We start from the raw sequence: 15,891 nt of genomic DNA, 5'->3' as shown, positions 1-15,891 counted from the left end.
TTCCGGGCACGTCCGGTCGCGCGCGGGGAGCACAGGTCTCGCGAACGCGCCGGGAGCGCCGCCTGGGCCGGGAGCGCGCCCCCGGATGACAACAAATTCGTGGCGCGGCGGCGGCGGCGGCGGCGTCCGCTGAGCCCTGCCTCAGGCCCTGCTGCCTCCCCGCCGCCCCCCCTCTTTCTCTCCGTGTGGACGGGGACCTCCCGGGACCCCGCGGGTCAGGGGCGACGAGGACTCTTCCGCCCCTCCTCGTCCCGGTCCGCCGGGCCTAGAGCTAGCGGCGCGGCGCGGGAGATGGGGTCGTCGTGACGGACGCCCGGTGGGTGCCAGCGGGCATGGAGGGGTCGCCCCGGGCGTAGGCCCAGCCGCGGCCCGGGGACGCCGGCCGGAACCCGAGGCGCCGCGGCCGCGGCCTGGAGCCCGAGCCTGAGCCGCGAGGCCGGAGTCGCCGCCGCCCGCCGCCGCCGCCGCCAGCCCTCATCATGCCGTGGCCGTTCTCGGAGTCCATCAAGAAGAGGGCCTGCCGGTACCTCCTGCAGCGGTACCTGGGCCACTTCCTGCAGGAGAAGCTGAGCCTGGAGCAGCTCAGCCTGGACCTGTATCAGGGCACCGGCTCCCTCGCCCAGGTCCCCCTGGACAAATGGGTAAGAGCTGCGGGCGGGCGGCCGGGCCTCGGTCCCCTCCTCAGGGCGGTTCGAAGGCCTGTCACCCAGAATCGGTGACACCCCCCCTCCCCGGGCAGTGCGGCGGGGCTCAGATACAGGCGGTGACGGGGTTGCTTCTCTTCCCAGCAAGTTTGCGCCCTCACAGCACGTGTTGCAGAAACGTAACAGAGATCTCGGCGTCTTCGCTGTGGGAATCCGCGGGGTCAGTGGCTGGGGTCTGGGAAGGGGTCCGTGGAGGGAGGTGACCCGTGCTGCCCCTTCAGATGGAAGGGGTCGCGGGGGAGGGGAGGTGTGCTGTGGCAAACAGACCCCGTTTCACGGGGTGACACTCGGGAGATTGGAGTAGGGGAGGCCCTCTGGGATGTCAGCGCTCCTAGGCTTTGTGCCGTGCATCGGGGCTCGGCTCCTGGCACTGCGTGGACCTCGGACGGCCTTTGCCACCCGGAGGAAGCTGGGCGAGGGCCGCCCCCGCCGGTTTGCCTGCTTTTGCTTGTTGACATGCTGCGAGGCCAGCCTGTGAATGGCCCTGGGCGCGCGGGGGCTCTCACGTGACCCAGCGTCACCGCAGGTGTTGCAAAAGCGCTGAGGCTGCGATTCTCGGGCATTTAAAGTCCTGCTTCCTGCTGGCCATCCAGAGGCTGCGAGGTGACTCCTGGCGCCTTACAGGTGCCTCAGCTGCATCTCGGCTCAGCACAGGCAGTTGCACTTGCATTTGTATGCTCGCTGAGTAGTGTTTTACTTAAAGTACACGCCGCCTTGGGTTTGACAAGCGGCTTTCCCCTGCCCCCAGCCATTTATTTATGGCGCCAGAGTCCACTGCTTAGAGTTTGAGTTGGCTGTACCGTTCTAGAGTTTTGCTATTCTAAAAGCAACCCTAAACAGTTTCCATGTAGGACATCGTAAATGTAGATGACTTTCCTGTGATAGTTGTGCAAGAGCAAATGGAAACCCCTTTTCCCCCTCCTGATGTAAGCTGTGTAAAAAGCTGTGCTTTCCCCCTTTATGTAAAAGCATTTTTAACAAAGTAATGAATTCTTAGCCATAGAAACTGGAAAAGCTCAAAATGACAAATCTGCATTATGACCCTTAAGTTGATTTGCACTAGCATGAATACCCGTAACTAGATGACTTAAACTAGGGAGAGTACATAGGCCAGCTCCTGCCACAGTTTGCCTGTGGACATTGGACAGTCACTCACTTGAGTTCAGGCAACATGAACGGCATATCTATCCACTCCATGCTGGGCACTGGGCAGAGTACTGCGTTATTGTAATTCTTACTAGAAGATAGGGATTTTGGTGGGTATTTTAAAGTTCAATGACCCATTAAAAAATAAAATAAATTTAATGACCCATGAGTCCTTACTTTCAGTACAATTATGAATGGGCTATCTTGAAGGAGGAGGGTTGTGTATTTATTAACTGTCTTTTGTGGGTTGAATGATTTTGTATACATTATTCATTAGTGGCTTTTCACCTTAACCTTATTAGGTGGGAATTATTATTTCCATTTTACAGATGGAGTTAAATAATTTTCTCCAGGTGACACGGCCAACAAGTGGTACAGTGAGAACTCAAACCTGTCTAATTTCTAAGGCCCTTATTTCTTTATGAATCCTCTGGCTTCAAAGGAAAGTAAATGTTTATTGGGCATCATCTGTATTAAAGACGCTGTGCTAGGGAATCTTAATTTGTGTGGATTATGTAATCCTCATGGAAAATCAAAGGTGGTGACATTTGAATTTTACAGCTTGGCTTCAGGATCATTGGTAGAGTGATTTATGGCTAGACTTACTCTGAAGATTTCTTGTCCTATTCCTTGAAGGTGAGGGATATGCCAAGCCAAAATGATAATGTCAAATAAAGTTTCCAGTAAACATTTGCTGTTACTGTTTATTTATTTACTTTTTAAATATATTTTATTGATTTTTTACAGAGAGGAAGGGAGAGAGATAGAGAGTTAGAAACATCGATGAGAGAGAAACATCGATTATTTGCCTCCTGCACACTTCCTACTGGAGATGTGCCTGAAACCAAGGTATATGCCCTTGACCGGAATCGAACCTGGGACCCTTCAGTTCGAAGGCCGACACTCTATCCACTGAGCCAAACTGGTTAGAGCTGTTTATTTGTTAATTATAGTGTGTTCTTTTAATGATAAATCATTTAATAAAGCTATTTTAGCAATCACTTTATAAAAAAAAATATATATATATACTTTTATTGATTTCAGAGAGGAAGGGAGAGGGAGAGAGAGATGGAAACATCAGTAAAGAGAGAGAATAATTGATCGGCTATCTCATGCTCGTCCCACTCTGGGGAGTGAGCCGACAACCTGAGCATGTGCCCTTGACCGGAATTGAACCCAGGACCCTTCATTCCACAGGTCAACACTCTATCCACTAAGCCAAACCGGCCAGCATTGTTGAGGATAAATATTGATATGACACTTAAATATAGCTATTCAAACTTCTGATTCCAAATTCAGTTATTTTTGACAGTTCATTTGAATAACTTTCATTACTGAAAAAAAGATACCTCACAGAATCATAGATACAAATGGAAGAATTGCATAATTGGCGACGTCACTAATGTTTCCATTGACAACCATCAATTATGCTCAAGGATTATGTTGAAATTGGCAGTGACATTCCCTTCTTTGATCTCAATCAGTTATTCTGGCTAATTAATTGGAAGGGGTTTATATATATATATATATATATATATTCAAAAAACTCTTAAGCAAGACTTTTAGATTCATTGGAATAATTTTTCATATGTTCAAATCTTTTATAACTTGTGTAGGTAATGACTTTAAAAAAGATAGTATTTTTAATAGACATTATTTTAGCAACAAAATTATGTAACAATTAATACATTCCCAAATATAATTTTTCTTTTTTTAAAATATATTTTTATTGATTTCAGAGAGGAAGGGAGAGGGAGAGAGAGAGAGAAATATCAGTGATGAGAGAGTCATTGTTCTGCTGCTTCCTGCAGGCCCCCTGCTGGGGACGGAGCCCACAACCCAGGTATGTGCCCTTGACCAGAATCGAACCCGGGACTCTTCAGTCCGCAGTGAGCCAAACCTGCTAGGGCTGGTCTTCTCTTTGTACCAGTCTGATGTATGGCTAGAGTGAGGGTGCCAATGCCCTCTGTATAAAAATGTGAAACATTTAATATAGAATGTGTAATTTTTCTCCTCTATTGGGTCATCTGTTATCTCCGGGATAGATCCATTTTAGAGATTACTACTTTAAGGGGTTTGAAGGGGGAGGGAGGCGTTCATGAGTTCTTTCCCCATTGAAGTGGCCAAAATGCTGTATGCTATACAGTATTGGATTTGAGGAAGAGTTGGAGATAAGTTTTGGGAGTTATCAGAATATCAGTGGTGACTGAAACACTGGAATGGCATAAAGTGCATGAGCAATTGTAGATCATTTGAGAAACAAAAAACTCTGAAGATGAAACTTGAGGAGTATCATCATTTTAAGTGGTAAAGAACTGGGAAAAAAGACTCAGCGTGAAGTGTGTTATAGAAGCCAAGAAAAGTTAACATTTCAAAAAAGGAATTAGATGAGAATTCAAAGAAGATGAGGACCGAACATTTTTCATTGCATTTGTCAGTTTATTGGCGGTTAAGAGCAGTTTCGTAGGAGCTGTTAGAAGGCAGATAGTAGTTTGTGGTTTGAGAAAATAGCTCCCTTGACGAAAGAAAGAGAAATGAGGTTGATGACTAAAGGGGCATGGCATCAAGGTAGGGGATTTTAGTTTGCTTTTGAAGATAATAGTGACCATTTATTCACCACCACACACACACACACACACACACACACACACACACAAATGCACACACATACGCACATACGTGTGTGTGTGTGTGTGTGTGTGTGTGTGTGTGTGTCTAAGTGTATATAGTACTGGATGCTTTTATATAAATTTTCTTTTTTTAATTTTTACCCAAGAATATGTTTTATTGATTTCAGAGAGAGAGGAAGGGGGAGGGAAGAGCAAAAGAGAGAGAGAGGAGAGAGAGGAAAATATCAATCAATTGCCTTCTGTATGCTCCCCAACTGGAGATCAAACCCACAACCTAGGTATGTGCCCTTCTTAAGAATTGAACCTTCAACCTTTTTTGGTATAAGGAACAGTACCTATTGAGCCACCTGGCCAGGGCTCATTCTCAAATTTTAAAATAGTTATAAGCTTAAGAAACACTGATGTCATAAATAAGTGGATGAGAACCAAAGGGATTTGCAGTAGCAATATCACTCACTTCTTTGGTGTCATGTCAAAAATATGTATAAGATTGCCGAAGCCGGTTTGGCTCAGTGGTAGAGTGTCGGTCTGCGGACTGAAAGGTCCCAGGTTCGATTCTGGTCAAGAGCATGTACATTGGTTGCAGGCACATCCCCGGTAGGGGGTGTGCAGGAGGCAGCTGGTCAATGTTTCTCACTTATCGACGTTTTTAGCTCTCTATCTCTCTTCCTTCCTCTCTGTAAAAAAAATAAATAAAATATATTTAAAAAAAAATCTGTATAAGATAGGGAAAGACCAGAAAACTTCAGTTCCTGGCCCTGCCTGGAGATCTTTATGTGCTAGGCAGTGTTGAAGGGAGGATTCAGGAAGGTAAAAAGATAGGCCTTTTTTGGCTAAGTGGGAGAAGTGGGTTACACCAAGGGCTATGGGAAAGCATACCCAACCTGACGTCACTGCTGTAAGTATTCTTGTGAGGAAGGTCAGTGTGGGGAAAGAATATATAGAGTGAGGATCTGCGTGTTTGTACCTTGGGACCACCCGTTTCCATGAACTTTTAGAAAGTCTGAATGATTGCACAAGCCCCAGCGTGAAGAAAGCCTCTCAGTAATAACGGCTGGTAAAATATGAGCCCGTTTCTGTCTCACTCAGTATTCAGCATTAGGCTTACAGACAAAGAATTATGATTCCAATCTTACCCAGCATGGCCTTCAGGAAGTACCCTACATAAAACTGGCATTTAATAACTTATTCCAATTTAAAAATACATTGTCAAAAAATGCACTTAATTATTCTGCTAACTATTTACATCCATTCTGTCAACCTTCTGGTATAATCTGGCTTGCCTCCCCGCTCTACTGAAGCCCCTCTCCTTGGCATCACCTCTCCCCTGAATATTACTGAGAGTCCAGGCGATACTTAGAAATCTTTGACTCCTTTGTAGCTGTGGCTGCACTTGCCCACTCTTTTCTTTCATGCTGTCTTTCCACGATTTTCTGGAAAATGAAGCCTTCTTGATTTTCCTTCTCCTCTCTGCCTTTTGCAGGTTCCTCTTTCTTAACGTGTTTCTTAAATATTGGTGTTTACTAGGTTCTGTCCTAGACCTCTTGTTATTTTCCTCCACATAAGTTCCTAAAGGTTGCCTCTCCTCACGCCCGTGGCGTCATTTGCCTTCTGAGCTTACAGTGCTCTTCTCTGTCTCCAGCCTTCTCTCTCGAGCTCTAGACCGGAACTTCCAACAGCTTCCTAGACATCTCCACCTGGATGTCTGCTCCAATGTATTCTTGGAGACTTACGCCTCGTCTTTCGCCTAACCAGCTTCTCCAGGTTTCCCTCTCTCAGTAAATGTTTAAGAAGTGGCTCAAGCCAGCATCCGGGAGTTATTCTTCATTCCTCATGATGGCAGTTAACTTTTCTTCCTAACATATCGCCCCAATCCATCCGCTTCTCACTGTTCTCAGTGTGGCTCTCCTTGCCAAACCAATTTTTCCAGCTTCTACTCAGAAGGACCGTTCTGTCTGCAGCTTGCTTTCTTCCAATTCCTGCTCTACCTGGCTGCAGAGAGGCCCTCTAAATGTTCCATGGCATGGAAGCTGAAAATCTTTCAATGGTTTCACCTTGCCCTTGAGATAAATTTCAGACTCTAACATGAATTACAAGCTTCCTTGGATGCCCCTCTCTCTTATCTCTGTAGCCTTATCTCTGGCTCATCACCCTGACACAGTACACTAAAGCTACAGCCTCTTTTCTCTTCCGATACTCTTGCATCTCAAACACGTGTGTTTGCCCTCTCTGCTTTTTTTTTTTTTTTTTTTTAATCCACACATCTTCGTCTTTGCCTGGAACATTTTGCCCAGTTAACTCCTCAGCCTTCTGGTCTCAGCTTTAAATAGCACTTCCTCAACTCGCCTGCCTTGAATCTCCAGGTTAGGGTCTTTACATGCTCAAGTAGCATAATGCATTCCTCTGTCATGTAACTCATCTCACTTTTTAAAAATAATATATTTTTATTGATTTCAGAGAAGAAGGGGGAGAGGGAGAGGGAGAGGGAGAGGGAGAGGGAGAGGGAGAGGGAGAGGAGAGAGAGAGAGAGAGAGAGAGAGAGAGAGAGAGAGAGAGAGAGAGAGAAACATTAGTGATGAGAGAATCATTGATTGGCTGCCTCCTGCACCGTCCCGCCCTCCCCCCCCACTGGGAATCGAGCCTACAACCTGGACATGTACCCTGACCAAGATTGAACCATGATCTACTGGTTCACAGGTCCACACTCAAACACTGAGCCACCCCAGCTGGGTGCAGCTCATCACACTTTAATTATGTGCGCCTTTCATGGTGAGCTATCTTTGTAAGCTTGTGAGGACCAGGGATTGTCTTTAACTAGGTCTCTGCTTCCTTTATCCTGGTGTCTGACACAGATAGGAGCATATTCAGCATCTGAATACGTTAACAATTTTAAGTTCTCTTGATTTAAAATTACCCTTGGTTTTTCTCTTTAGTGTCTCAATGAGATCCTGGAGTCAGCAGATGCGCCATTAGAAGTCACTGAAGGATTCATACAGTCCATTTCTCTGTCAGTTCCATGGGGCTCCTTGCTGCAGGACAATTGTGCACTGGAAGTGAAAGGGCTAGAGATGGTCTTCCGGCCCAGACCTCGCCTAGGTAGGTGTATCTCACGTGTTCCTGATTGTGTCTATTTTATTTTCCAGAGATTGGGAAAGTAATCTAATTGCATTATATTCAGTATTTAATTTATTGCTTTGCATTGTATTTGTGAGAGTGTAGTGTGTGTGTGTGTGTGTGTGTGTGTGTGTGTGTGTGTGTGATCTTTAATGTTATTTCTCTGCCTATTTGCCCATAGGAACTTTAGTATGTAGATAGTTGATGTAATTATTTGTTATCAATTACTTACTGTGTTCTAAAGATTCACAGTACTGTGCCAGAAAGCAAGGAAGTGCTCAAAAATTGACGGAGAATTGTTAAAAAGACACAAGATTAGGCTTGAAGGGACTCCCATTAGCCAAATCTGAGAAAGCTTGAATATGAAAAATAATGATGACAATAATGAATTATAACATGCTAAATTTTAAAAAATACCCTAAGTCCGTATTGATGCAAATAAATAAATATGTAATGGGGGTAGGGAGAAGGGAAAGATCTTTATTGCAGTAGAATACCTACTTATAAACAACAAAAATAGAATTCACCATTCTTTTGGCCACCATAGTAAAAATTGATATAGAACAGAATCATCAATGAATGCTAATACCATTTGGTGAAGAGTTATTGAGGAGTTTAATATTTAGAGAGTATCAAATTATCTCCCACTGATTTATAGATTATTATCATTAGTCTTAATCCTCACCAGAGGTTATGTATAGGGAGAGGAAGAGAGAGAAACATCAATTGGTTACCTCCCTTCAGTGCCTTGACCAGGGATCGAACCCACAACCTAGGTATGTGCCCTAACCCAGGAATCGAACTCACAACCTTTTTGGTGTAAGGGACAATGCTTCAACCAATTGAGCCACCTGGCCAGGGCTATATATTTTTTAAAAAGGCTAAAGTTACTTTTATGTTGGAGAAAATTGACAGTCACCAACACAAATAACTGACTGCTTATTTGTGTCCTGATGTAATCAACTTAGAAGGACACACATCAGTGTTGTACTTACTATTCTTGGTAAATTATAAAGCAGTAGTCAGACAAATCCAAAATAATGGAAATTTTATAAAGTCAATGGTTGGTTCTGTTAAAATGTCAGTGTAATGGAAGACAGGAAGGATGGAGGAACTGTTCCAGATTAAAGGAGGCTAAAGACATGAATAACTAATTGTGGTATATAATCATGTCTTTGTTCGATTGTTTATTTATTTATTCTTATGAAGGATGTTATCAGGGTAGCTGGGGAAATTTGGGTAAGAAACATAAGATTATTATATATTCACTAGAGGCCTGGTGCACAGATCGTGCACCAGTGGGGCTCCTCAGCCTGGCCTGCACCCTCTTGCAATCCGGTAAATGTAGGAAAGCCAGTTTTGGCTATATCCCTGCGGGCCAGGCTGAGGGACTCAACTAGTGCACAAATCCATGCACTGAACCTCTAGTATGCATATAAGATCTCTAGTTAATCTCTTCCTGCCCTCTCCCCTCCCCCCTTCCTGATGAGATTCATTAGTCTGTTCCATGTTTCCATGCCTGTGGTTTCCGCTCCTGTGTTGAACGCTTGCCCCCTGGTGGTCAGTGTGTGTTGTAGCTACGGGCCAGTAGGCTGGTTAGCCAGTTGCTTAGGCTTTTATATATATAGATGTTATATTTCTTGGGTGTATTTTGCAGGAGGATGTTCTTGTTCTTAGGAGTTACATGCTGAGGTATTTAGGAGTGAGTGTTATGATGTCTGCAGTTTATCTTCAGATAGTTCAGCAAAAATAGGAGAGAGAGAATAGGATCTTGATGAATCTAGGTGAAGGGCATGCAGGTGTTCATTGTACAATTATTTCATCTCTTTCCCAGAATTGGGTAAGTGGGCAAAAACTTTTGGAAGGAAAAGTTTTAAAGTTGTAGTAAGTTATTGTTTACAAGTATATGTGTGTGGTAGCTTTACTTGCACATGATGTTTTCTGACTTAATCAAGCATATTTAGTACTTCTTGCATGCCAGATACTATACTTAGTGCTTTACAAATATCCTCACAATAGCTCTTTGAAATAGATACTTTTTTATTAGCTGTATTTTGCAGAACAGGTAATTGAGGCACATATAAGTTTAATAATTTGTCCAAGGTCATAGCTAGTTAAGTGGAAAAGAGAGGATCTGAACTCAGCCAGTCTAGTTCTGGAGTCCTTGTTCTTAACCACTATGCTATGTTGTATCTCAGATTTTCTACTACAAATTGTGTATTTATATGTGTGTGTGCATTTTAAGAACCAGTTAAGTTACGATGGTAAGTCATCTTAAATTATGAACTTAAATTCCTTTTTTTCAGTGGCAAGTGATGTTTTTAAGCATATATTTGAAGAATTAGAATTTCCAGTGCTGTCTGAATCACCAAGTTTAAATTATGCTTAGTAGAATTATAATGCCTGTATTTTGAAAATTGTAATCTGTGCATGGAAATCCTCCTTAATAACCCAGTATTTAATTAACAAGAATATTTTATCTTTTAACTATGAGTACATATAATAATACTTTCTGATGGAAAGTCAAGTATTTTCTCCTTACTTTAAAAACGCTCTATTAGAAGGGCTTTTACAATTGATTTGGAATACAGTAATTCTAGTAATCTCCGCTCGTTGTTTTGAATAAGAAAAGGAAGTGTGGTGGAATCCTCTCATGAGGGGAAGCGCTAGAAAGGATTTTTCAATTCCTGTGTTTATTCCTTAAAGGTTGCTCTTTTGTTTTATCTACATTAATACTAACCTTCTGCAGGGGTCCTCAAACTTTTTAAAGTGGGGGCCAGATCACGGTCCCTCAGAGAGCTGGAGGGCCGGACTATATGAACTACTAATTCCTACTGTAACACCTCGGCTGCGCTCACTGCCCAAAAAACCTGGCGGGCCGGATCAGACTCCTCTGCGGGCCGCAGTTTGAAGACCCCTGTTCTAAAGCCTAGTCAACTCTACCTGCACCTGTTTTCCTGTAAATTCCCTCAGCTAGAGGAATTCACCTCTTAGTTGTCATAATGTTTTCTGTTGAAACTTAATAGTTATCTACTCTTCTCTCACTTCTTCTATTATGCTATAGGCTCTCTGGGGGCAGAATTAATAATTATTTTATTTTTCTACCCCTATTGGAGGTCAGTTAACTAAGGCCGGCAGACCAAATATGGTTTCTGTAAATAAATTTTTATTGGAACACCAACATATTCCTTCATTTATTCATCCTCTCTGGCTGCTTTTGTACTGGAGTGAAAGGGTTGAGTAGTTGCGATAGAGACTATGTGGTCCAAAAGCCTAACGCATTTACTATCTGACTCTTTACAGAAAGTTTGTCAACTCCTGCTCTCCAGTATTCGGAACAGCCCCTGGGTGTGTAAAGCACCCAGTGAATGAGCACATGAGTTAGTATTTGGCAGATAGACAGCATGTGACCAGAGCACAAGTCTCTGTCCCCTCCCCTCAGTCATTATAAGATGTGTTTAAGTCTAAGGGGTAATTTCTGTAGAATATTGTATCCCTACGCAACACCCTGATGGTAAATATCTTGTGGAGGATTAATAATTTATCTACTTGAAATGTGTTATTTTAAGAAATGGATTGTGGTAAGAATGAAAAATTATTTAGGATTAACCTCTATTTTCTGCAGCAACTGGATCTGAGCCTATGTATTGGTCAAGTTTCATGACCAGCAGTATGCAGTTGGCGAAAGAATGTCTCAGCCAGAAACTAACAGATGAACAAGGAGAAGGATCCCAGCCCTTTGAAGGACTTGAAAAGTTTGCTGAAACTATTGAAACAGGTTTGGTATTTTTGAATATTTTTTAAAAATCCATTTCATTTAGTACTTTTGTTTAGTAAGCCTTGTATAAGGAAAAGTCATTGAAGTGACTTTTAAATGAACTGTTCTCCCTTCTGAACTTCAGAATTGAGGTTATTTAAATATTGCATTCAATTTAATTTCACGTTCTTTTGTAGTCCACTTCTCCTTGGGTTTACTTTATTATGCTTAGAATTGGGCCTGAATCCAACAGAGAGTGTGAGTCACTGCCCAGTGTCCAGGGGGTGTAACCAGGGGGAAGTGCTCACAACTCGAGTTTGGGATTTTTAAGGAAAGGAATTCAGTTTTATTTTGTAAGTTTATATTAAACAAATTTAGTATTTATTATTTCATTCGAAGTTTTATTTATCTCTTCTGTTAATGGTTACCTATTTACTTTAGTACTAAGAAGAGTAAAAGTCACTTTTATAGACACCGTCTTGAGAATTGAACATGTGCCAGAGAACTCCAAAACTGGAACTGCACTTGAAATTCGAATAGAAAGGTAACACTTTTTATACCTGAAAAAATATGACCCTCTTCTGTTTTTTAATAAAGAACATACTCTAACTCTTATTAGACTTCAGAATGCTTTTGGAGGTGAGAAGGAATGTATTTAATGAATATATTGCATAAGTTCGGAGTAAAGTGCTGCTCTCTAATCTATGTTCTAGTCCCTTTATGGAAAACGTGAAGTGCCAGTTGGGGTATAATTATATATAATACTATGTCGAATTCAAAGCAGGTAATTCTCTTTTCGTTACTGTCAAGTCAAAACAATGTGCTGCTAAGCGTAAGGCACTCCGCTGGGGAGCATCAGGTTTGGCACATAGCCGAGCACTTGTTAGGCGCGTCGCATTAATGTGAGCAGCAGTTTTGCTGCTTTGGTGAGAAAGGTAAGACTTCTGTTTTCTTTGTGGATCCTGTGAGGGTATTATAAGGTCAGCATGTGCAGTAGTGATTTACGTAAATGGATATAAACATCACTTTTGGTTTTCTGTGTATGCCCACTTGGACCCTGTAAATAGCTCTCAGCAGGGATTGACTTACATCTCATGGGTGTTGATTAGAGTTACTGACTGTTCACCTGTCTGAGTGCCATGAGAACTGCCCCCAGAGATAAGCAGAATGAAGTGTATACACTCAGCTCCAACGATACTTGTATATGGATCTGTGAGGGACCTTTGCCAAGTTTTAAGCAGATATATTATGGGTTCTGTCTTTTTACAAAACATACCTGTCAGTTATTGTTCAAAGATTTTTGAAATTAGGTTGCCCTACCTTAAATGGTATGCTAAATAATACATAAAATCTCATGCATTTAGAACTACTTTATTTTGATTAAACTGAAGATTAATCAAGAATTTATAGCATAGTCATTAGAATTCAAGACATGTAATTTATGTCAGACTTTTGACTGGGAGCCAAATGCCGTCTCACAGTTCCCCAGAGGTGTTTGGAGGATCTCAGGAACTGTTTTCCTTGAAGCTAACTTTAGAAAGTTATTGATTCCCCCCTCCCCCCAAGAAAAAAAAATTTAGGAGCCTCATGAAGTTATCCTTACTGGGGGGTAAGGTCTACTCATGAAATATTTACTGTGGTAAAGCATGGTAATGCTGACCCACATTATAGACACATCCTAAGGTGCTAACAATACTTGAAAAACCTCTTTAACTTAAAACACTGTGTGAATTTCTTATCACTACCAGTAGGTTTTCCCAGGAATTTTACGCTAATGCCCTTTTGGTGTTCACTTTCAGAACTGTATACTGTGATGAAACTGCAGACGAGTCCTCAGGAATTAATGTCCATCAGCCTACAGCTTTTGCTCACAAGTTACTCCAGCTCTCTGGAGTGTCTCTCTTCTGGGATGAGTTTTCTGCTTCAGCAAAATCTTCCCCAGTGTGTTCAACTGCACCAGTGGTAAGGAAAACAAAACCAAAACTAAATCACAGATTTTTCAAAGGTTTAAGTGGGAGCTATTTTGCTAGAATATATGTGTTAATAAGTTTCCATCTGATCTGGAAGTTAACACAAATATTGAGTAATGGGGACATATTTCAGAGATTTTAAAACATTCATATTTATAATTAATTAGAGGCCTAGCACTTTAAATTTGTGCATTTAGGTGGGGAGGTCCCTCAGCCTGGCCTGTACCTTCTCAGAGTCTGGGAACCCTCAGGGGATGTCCAACTGATGGCTTTGGCCTGCTCCCCCAGGGTAAGCGGGCCTGAGCTGGCAGTCAGACATCCCCACTGCTGCTGCACTCGCAAGCTATGAACCCAGTTTCTGGGTGAGCGGTGCTCCTCTGTGGGAATGCACTGACAACCAGGGGCAGCTTCTGTGTTGAGCATTTGCCCCCTGGTGGTCAGTGTGCATCATAGCAACCAGTCTTTCCTTTGTTCGGTCGATTTGCATATTAGTCTTGTAATATATAGGACTAGAGTCCTGATGTCTGAAATTCATGCAAAAGTAGGCCTTCCTTCCCCTGGCTGCTGGCCCCGGCTTCCCTCTGGCACCTGGGACCTGGGTTTCCCTTGCAGCCCCGGCTTCATCCAGAAGGATGTCCGGTCTAATTAGCATATTATGCTTTTATTATTATAGATGCTTTCCTTTTTGCTATGTATTAATTAGATACAGAAACATTGGCTAATGTGTCTTGGGGAGCAATGGTATATTAATAACTAATATCCTTATACAATAAATTCAGGAATCAAGCAATGTTCACATTTACCTTACATAGTGATTGTATTGTTGAAAATTTATCTTAAAAATTTATCTTAACAAATTGTATCTTAAAAAAGGTTTATAATTAAGGAGTTCTTTATTCCTCCTTTTATGTATCAAAATCAGTTCTATAATTTATATTTTGTTATTTCATAAATCAGATTTTCTTAATTATAGACCATCTATTAAATTTTCTTTTTTTTTAATATTTTATTGATTTTACACAGAGAGGAATTAAGAGAGATAGAGAGTTAGAAACGTCGATGAGAGAGAGTCATTGACCAGCTGCCTCTTGCACACACCCCCACTGGGGATGTGCCCGCAACCAAGGTATGTGCCCTTGACCGGAATCGAACCCGGGACCTTTCAGTCCGCAGACCGACGCTCTATCCACTGAGCCAAACTGGTTTCGGCTAAATTTTCTTATTGTAATTTGAACAGATGCTGTGCTTTTCCCCCCTCCCCCCATAAAAATCCTTTTTCATTATTAGTCTTCATTACCAAGGTACTACTGTGCTAACATACAACTGTGCTTCATACTAGCTATACAATTCCAGTTTATCAATTGTAACATAATACAGTTTTGCATGTCAAATATTTTCTTCTTAAATTGACATTTGTATTTTGCAGTTTGATTTTTTTACAGTGTACCTTATTCTTGCCACCTTCTTGTAGGAAACTGAGCCAAAGCTGTCCCCTAGCTGGAATCCTAAAATTGTCTACGAGCCACACCCACAGCTAACTAGAACTTTACCAGAGGTAGCGCCCTCTGACCCCGTGCAGATTGGAGGGCTAATTGGTAGGCTGGAGTTGAGTCTCACGCTGAAACAGAATGAAGTGCTTCCTGGAGCTAAGGTTAGTATTTGTTTTCCTTTCTGTGGTAAGAAATGAAACAAAACAAGTATTCCGTAGTCTCTCCAGTGACCCCCTGATGGTTATGAGGGACCCACTGTCCTGGAGTCAGCGTTTTTGCTCTCAGCTGTGCCTGTGCGATTAGGTCACAAACGCCTGTGCCCTCCCGCGGCAGCTCACACTCGGTTCCCCGCTCCCCCAGCTCAGAAACATTCACTGGCTCAGATAACTAGGAGTGGACTATGCAAGAATTCCTTTCCAGCTTCACAAAATGAAGTTTAAAGGAGGAGAGATTTGGAAAGCCAGCTGACTGAAGATGTTTAATTATATGTACGAATACTCAGCTTATGTATATTTTTAACTGGACGGCTGTTTTTATAGATGTATAATATTTGTGAAAAGAGTGATTTTTTTCAAGATGTCTTAGGCTTTTTGAAGACTGTAAAGACAACTGTATTTGCTTCTTAGGGAACAATATTGAACATTCTGTTGGAGAATCAGGAAACATACATTTATTCAGTCAGTGAAACATGTATTTGTCAAGTGTTATTTTCAGACTTTGGAAACACATTTCCTGTGTAATCTCTGTAAAATGCAGTTTCAATTGAGAAGATACGGGGACTTTCTCATTGGTGTGTTCACTGGTCTGTCTAGCTTCAGACGTTTGAGTGACTGCTCTGTGCCAGGCTGGCAAGCAATTGAGATCAGTGCAGAGATGAGCAGAACTCAGTCTTTGCCTTTTAATAAAAGCTGTGCTATGAGGGATAGAAATTGCTGTGGGGACATGGAGGCGGGAGCCCCTGAGTACACGTGAATGTACACAGAAAGGTTTTCAGAGGATTGAAGGCTCCCAGAGGCCCTTCGTTGGATTGGAACACCTGACTGGAATTGGAAAAAGGAGGAGGAGGGGGGGGGGGTAGTG

The 15,891-nt window shown here is 42.4% G+C and overlaps 1 protein-coding gene across 2 annotated transcripts in view; it reads left to right on the top strand.

Moving 5' to 3' along the window:
* Positions 1-15: 15 nt before the first annotated feature.
* ATG2B (autophagy related 2B) overlaps positions 16-15,891 on the top strand; it is a 68,243-nt gene continuing 52,367 nt past the window's right edge. For both annotated transcript variants that reach the window (XM_084898403.1, XM_084898402.1), the window contains exons 1-6: positions 16-641; positions 7,414-7,576; positions 11,220-11,372; positions 11,793-11,895; positions 13,151-13,313; positions 14,793-14,972. In XM_084898403.1, the coding sequence (XP_084754529.1) occupies positions 480-641; positions 7,414-7,576; positions 11,220-11,372; positions 11,793-11,895; positions 13,151-13,313; positions 14,793-14,972 (924 nt within the window). In that variant the 5' untranslated portion in view covers positions 16-479. The remainder of the gene's footprint in view (positions 642-7,413; positions 7,577-11,219; positions 11,373-11,792; positions 11,896-13,150; positions 13,314-14,792; positions 14,973-15,891) is intronic.

This window comes from Pipistrellus hanaki (assembly GCF_964339955.1).
Source record: "Pipistrellus hanaki genome assembly, chromosome: 1".
Classification (NCBI taxonomy): domain Eukaryota; kingdom Metazoa; phylum Chordata; class Mammalia; order Chiroptera; family Vespertilionidae; genus Pipistrellus; species Pipistrellus hanaki.
Note: the sequence above shows the minus strand (reverse complement) of the source record. Positions and strands in the feature narration are given on the sequence as shown.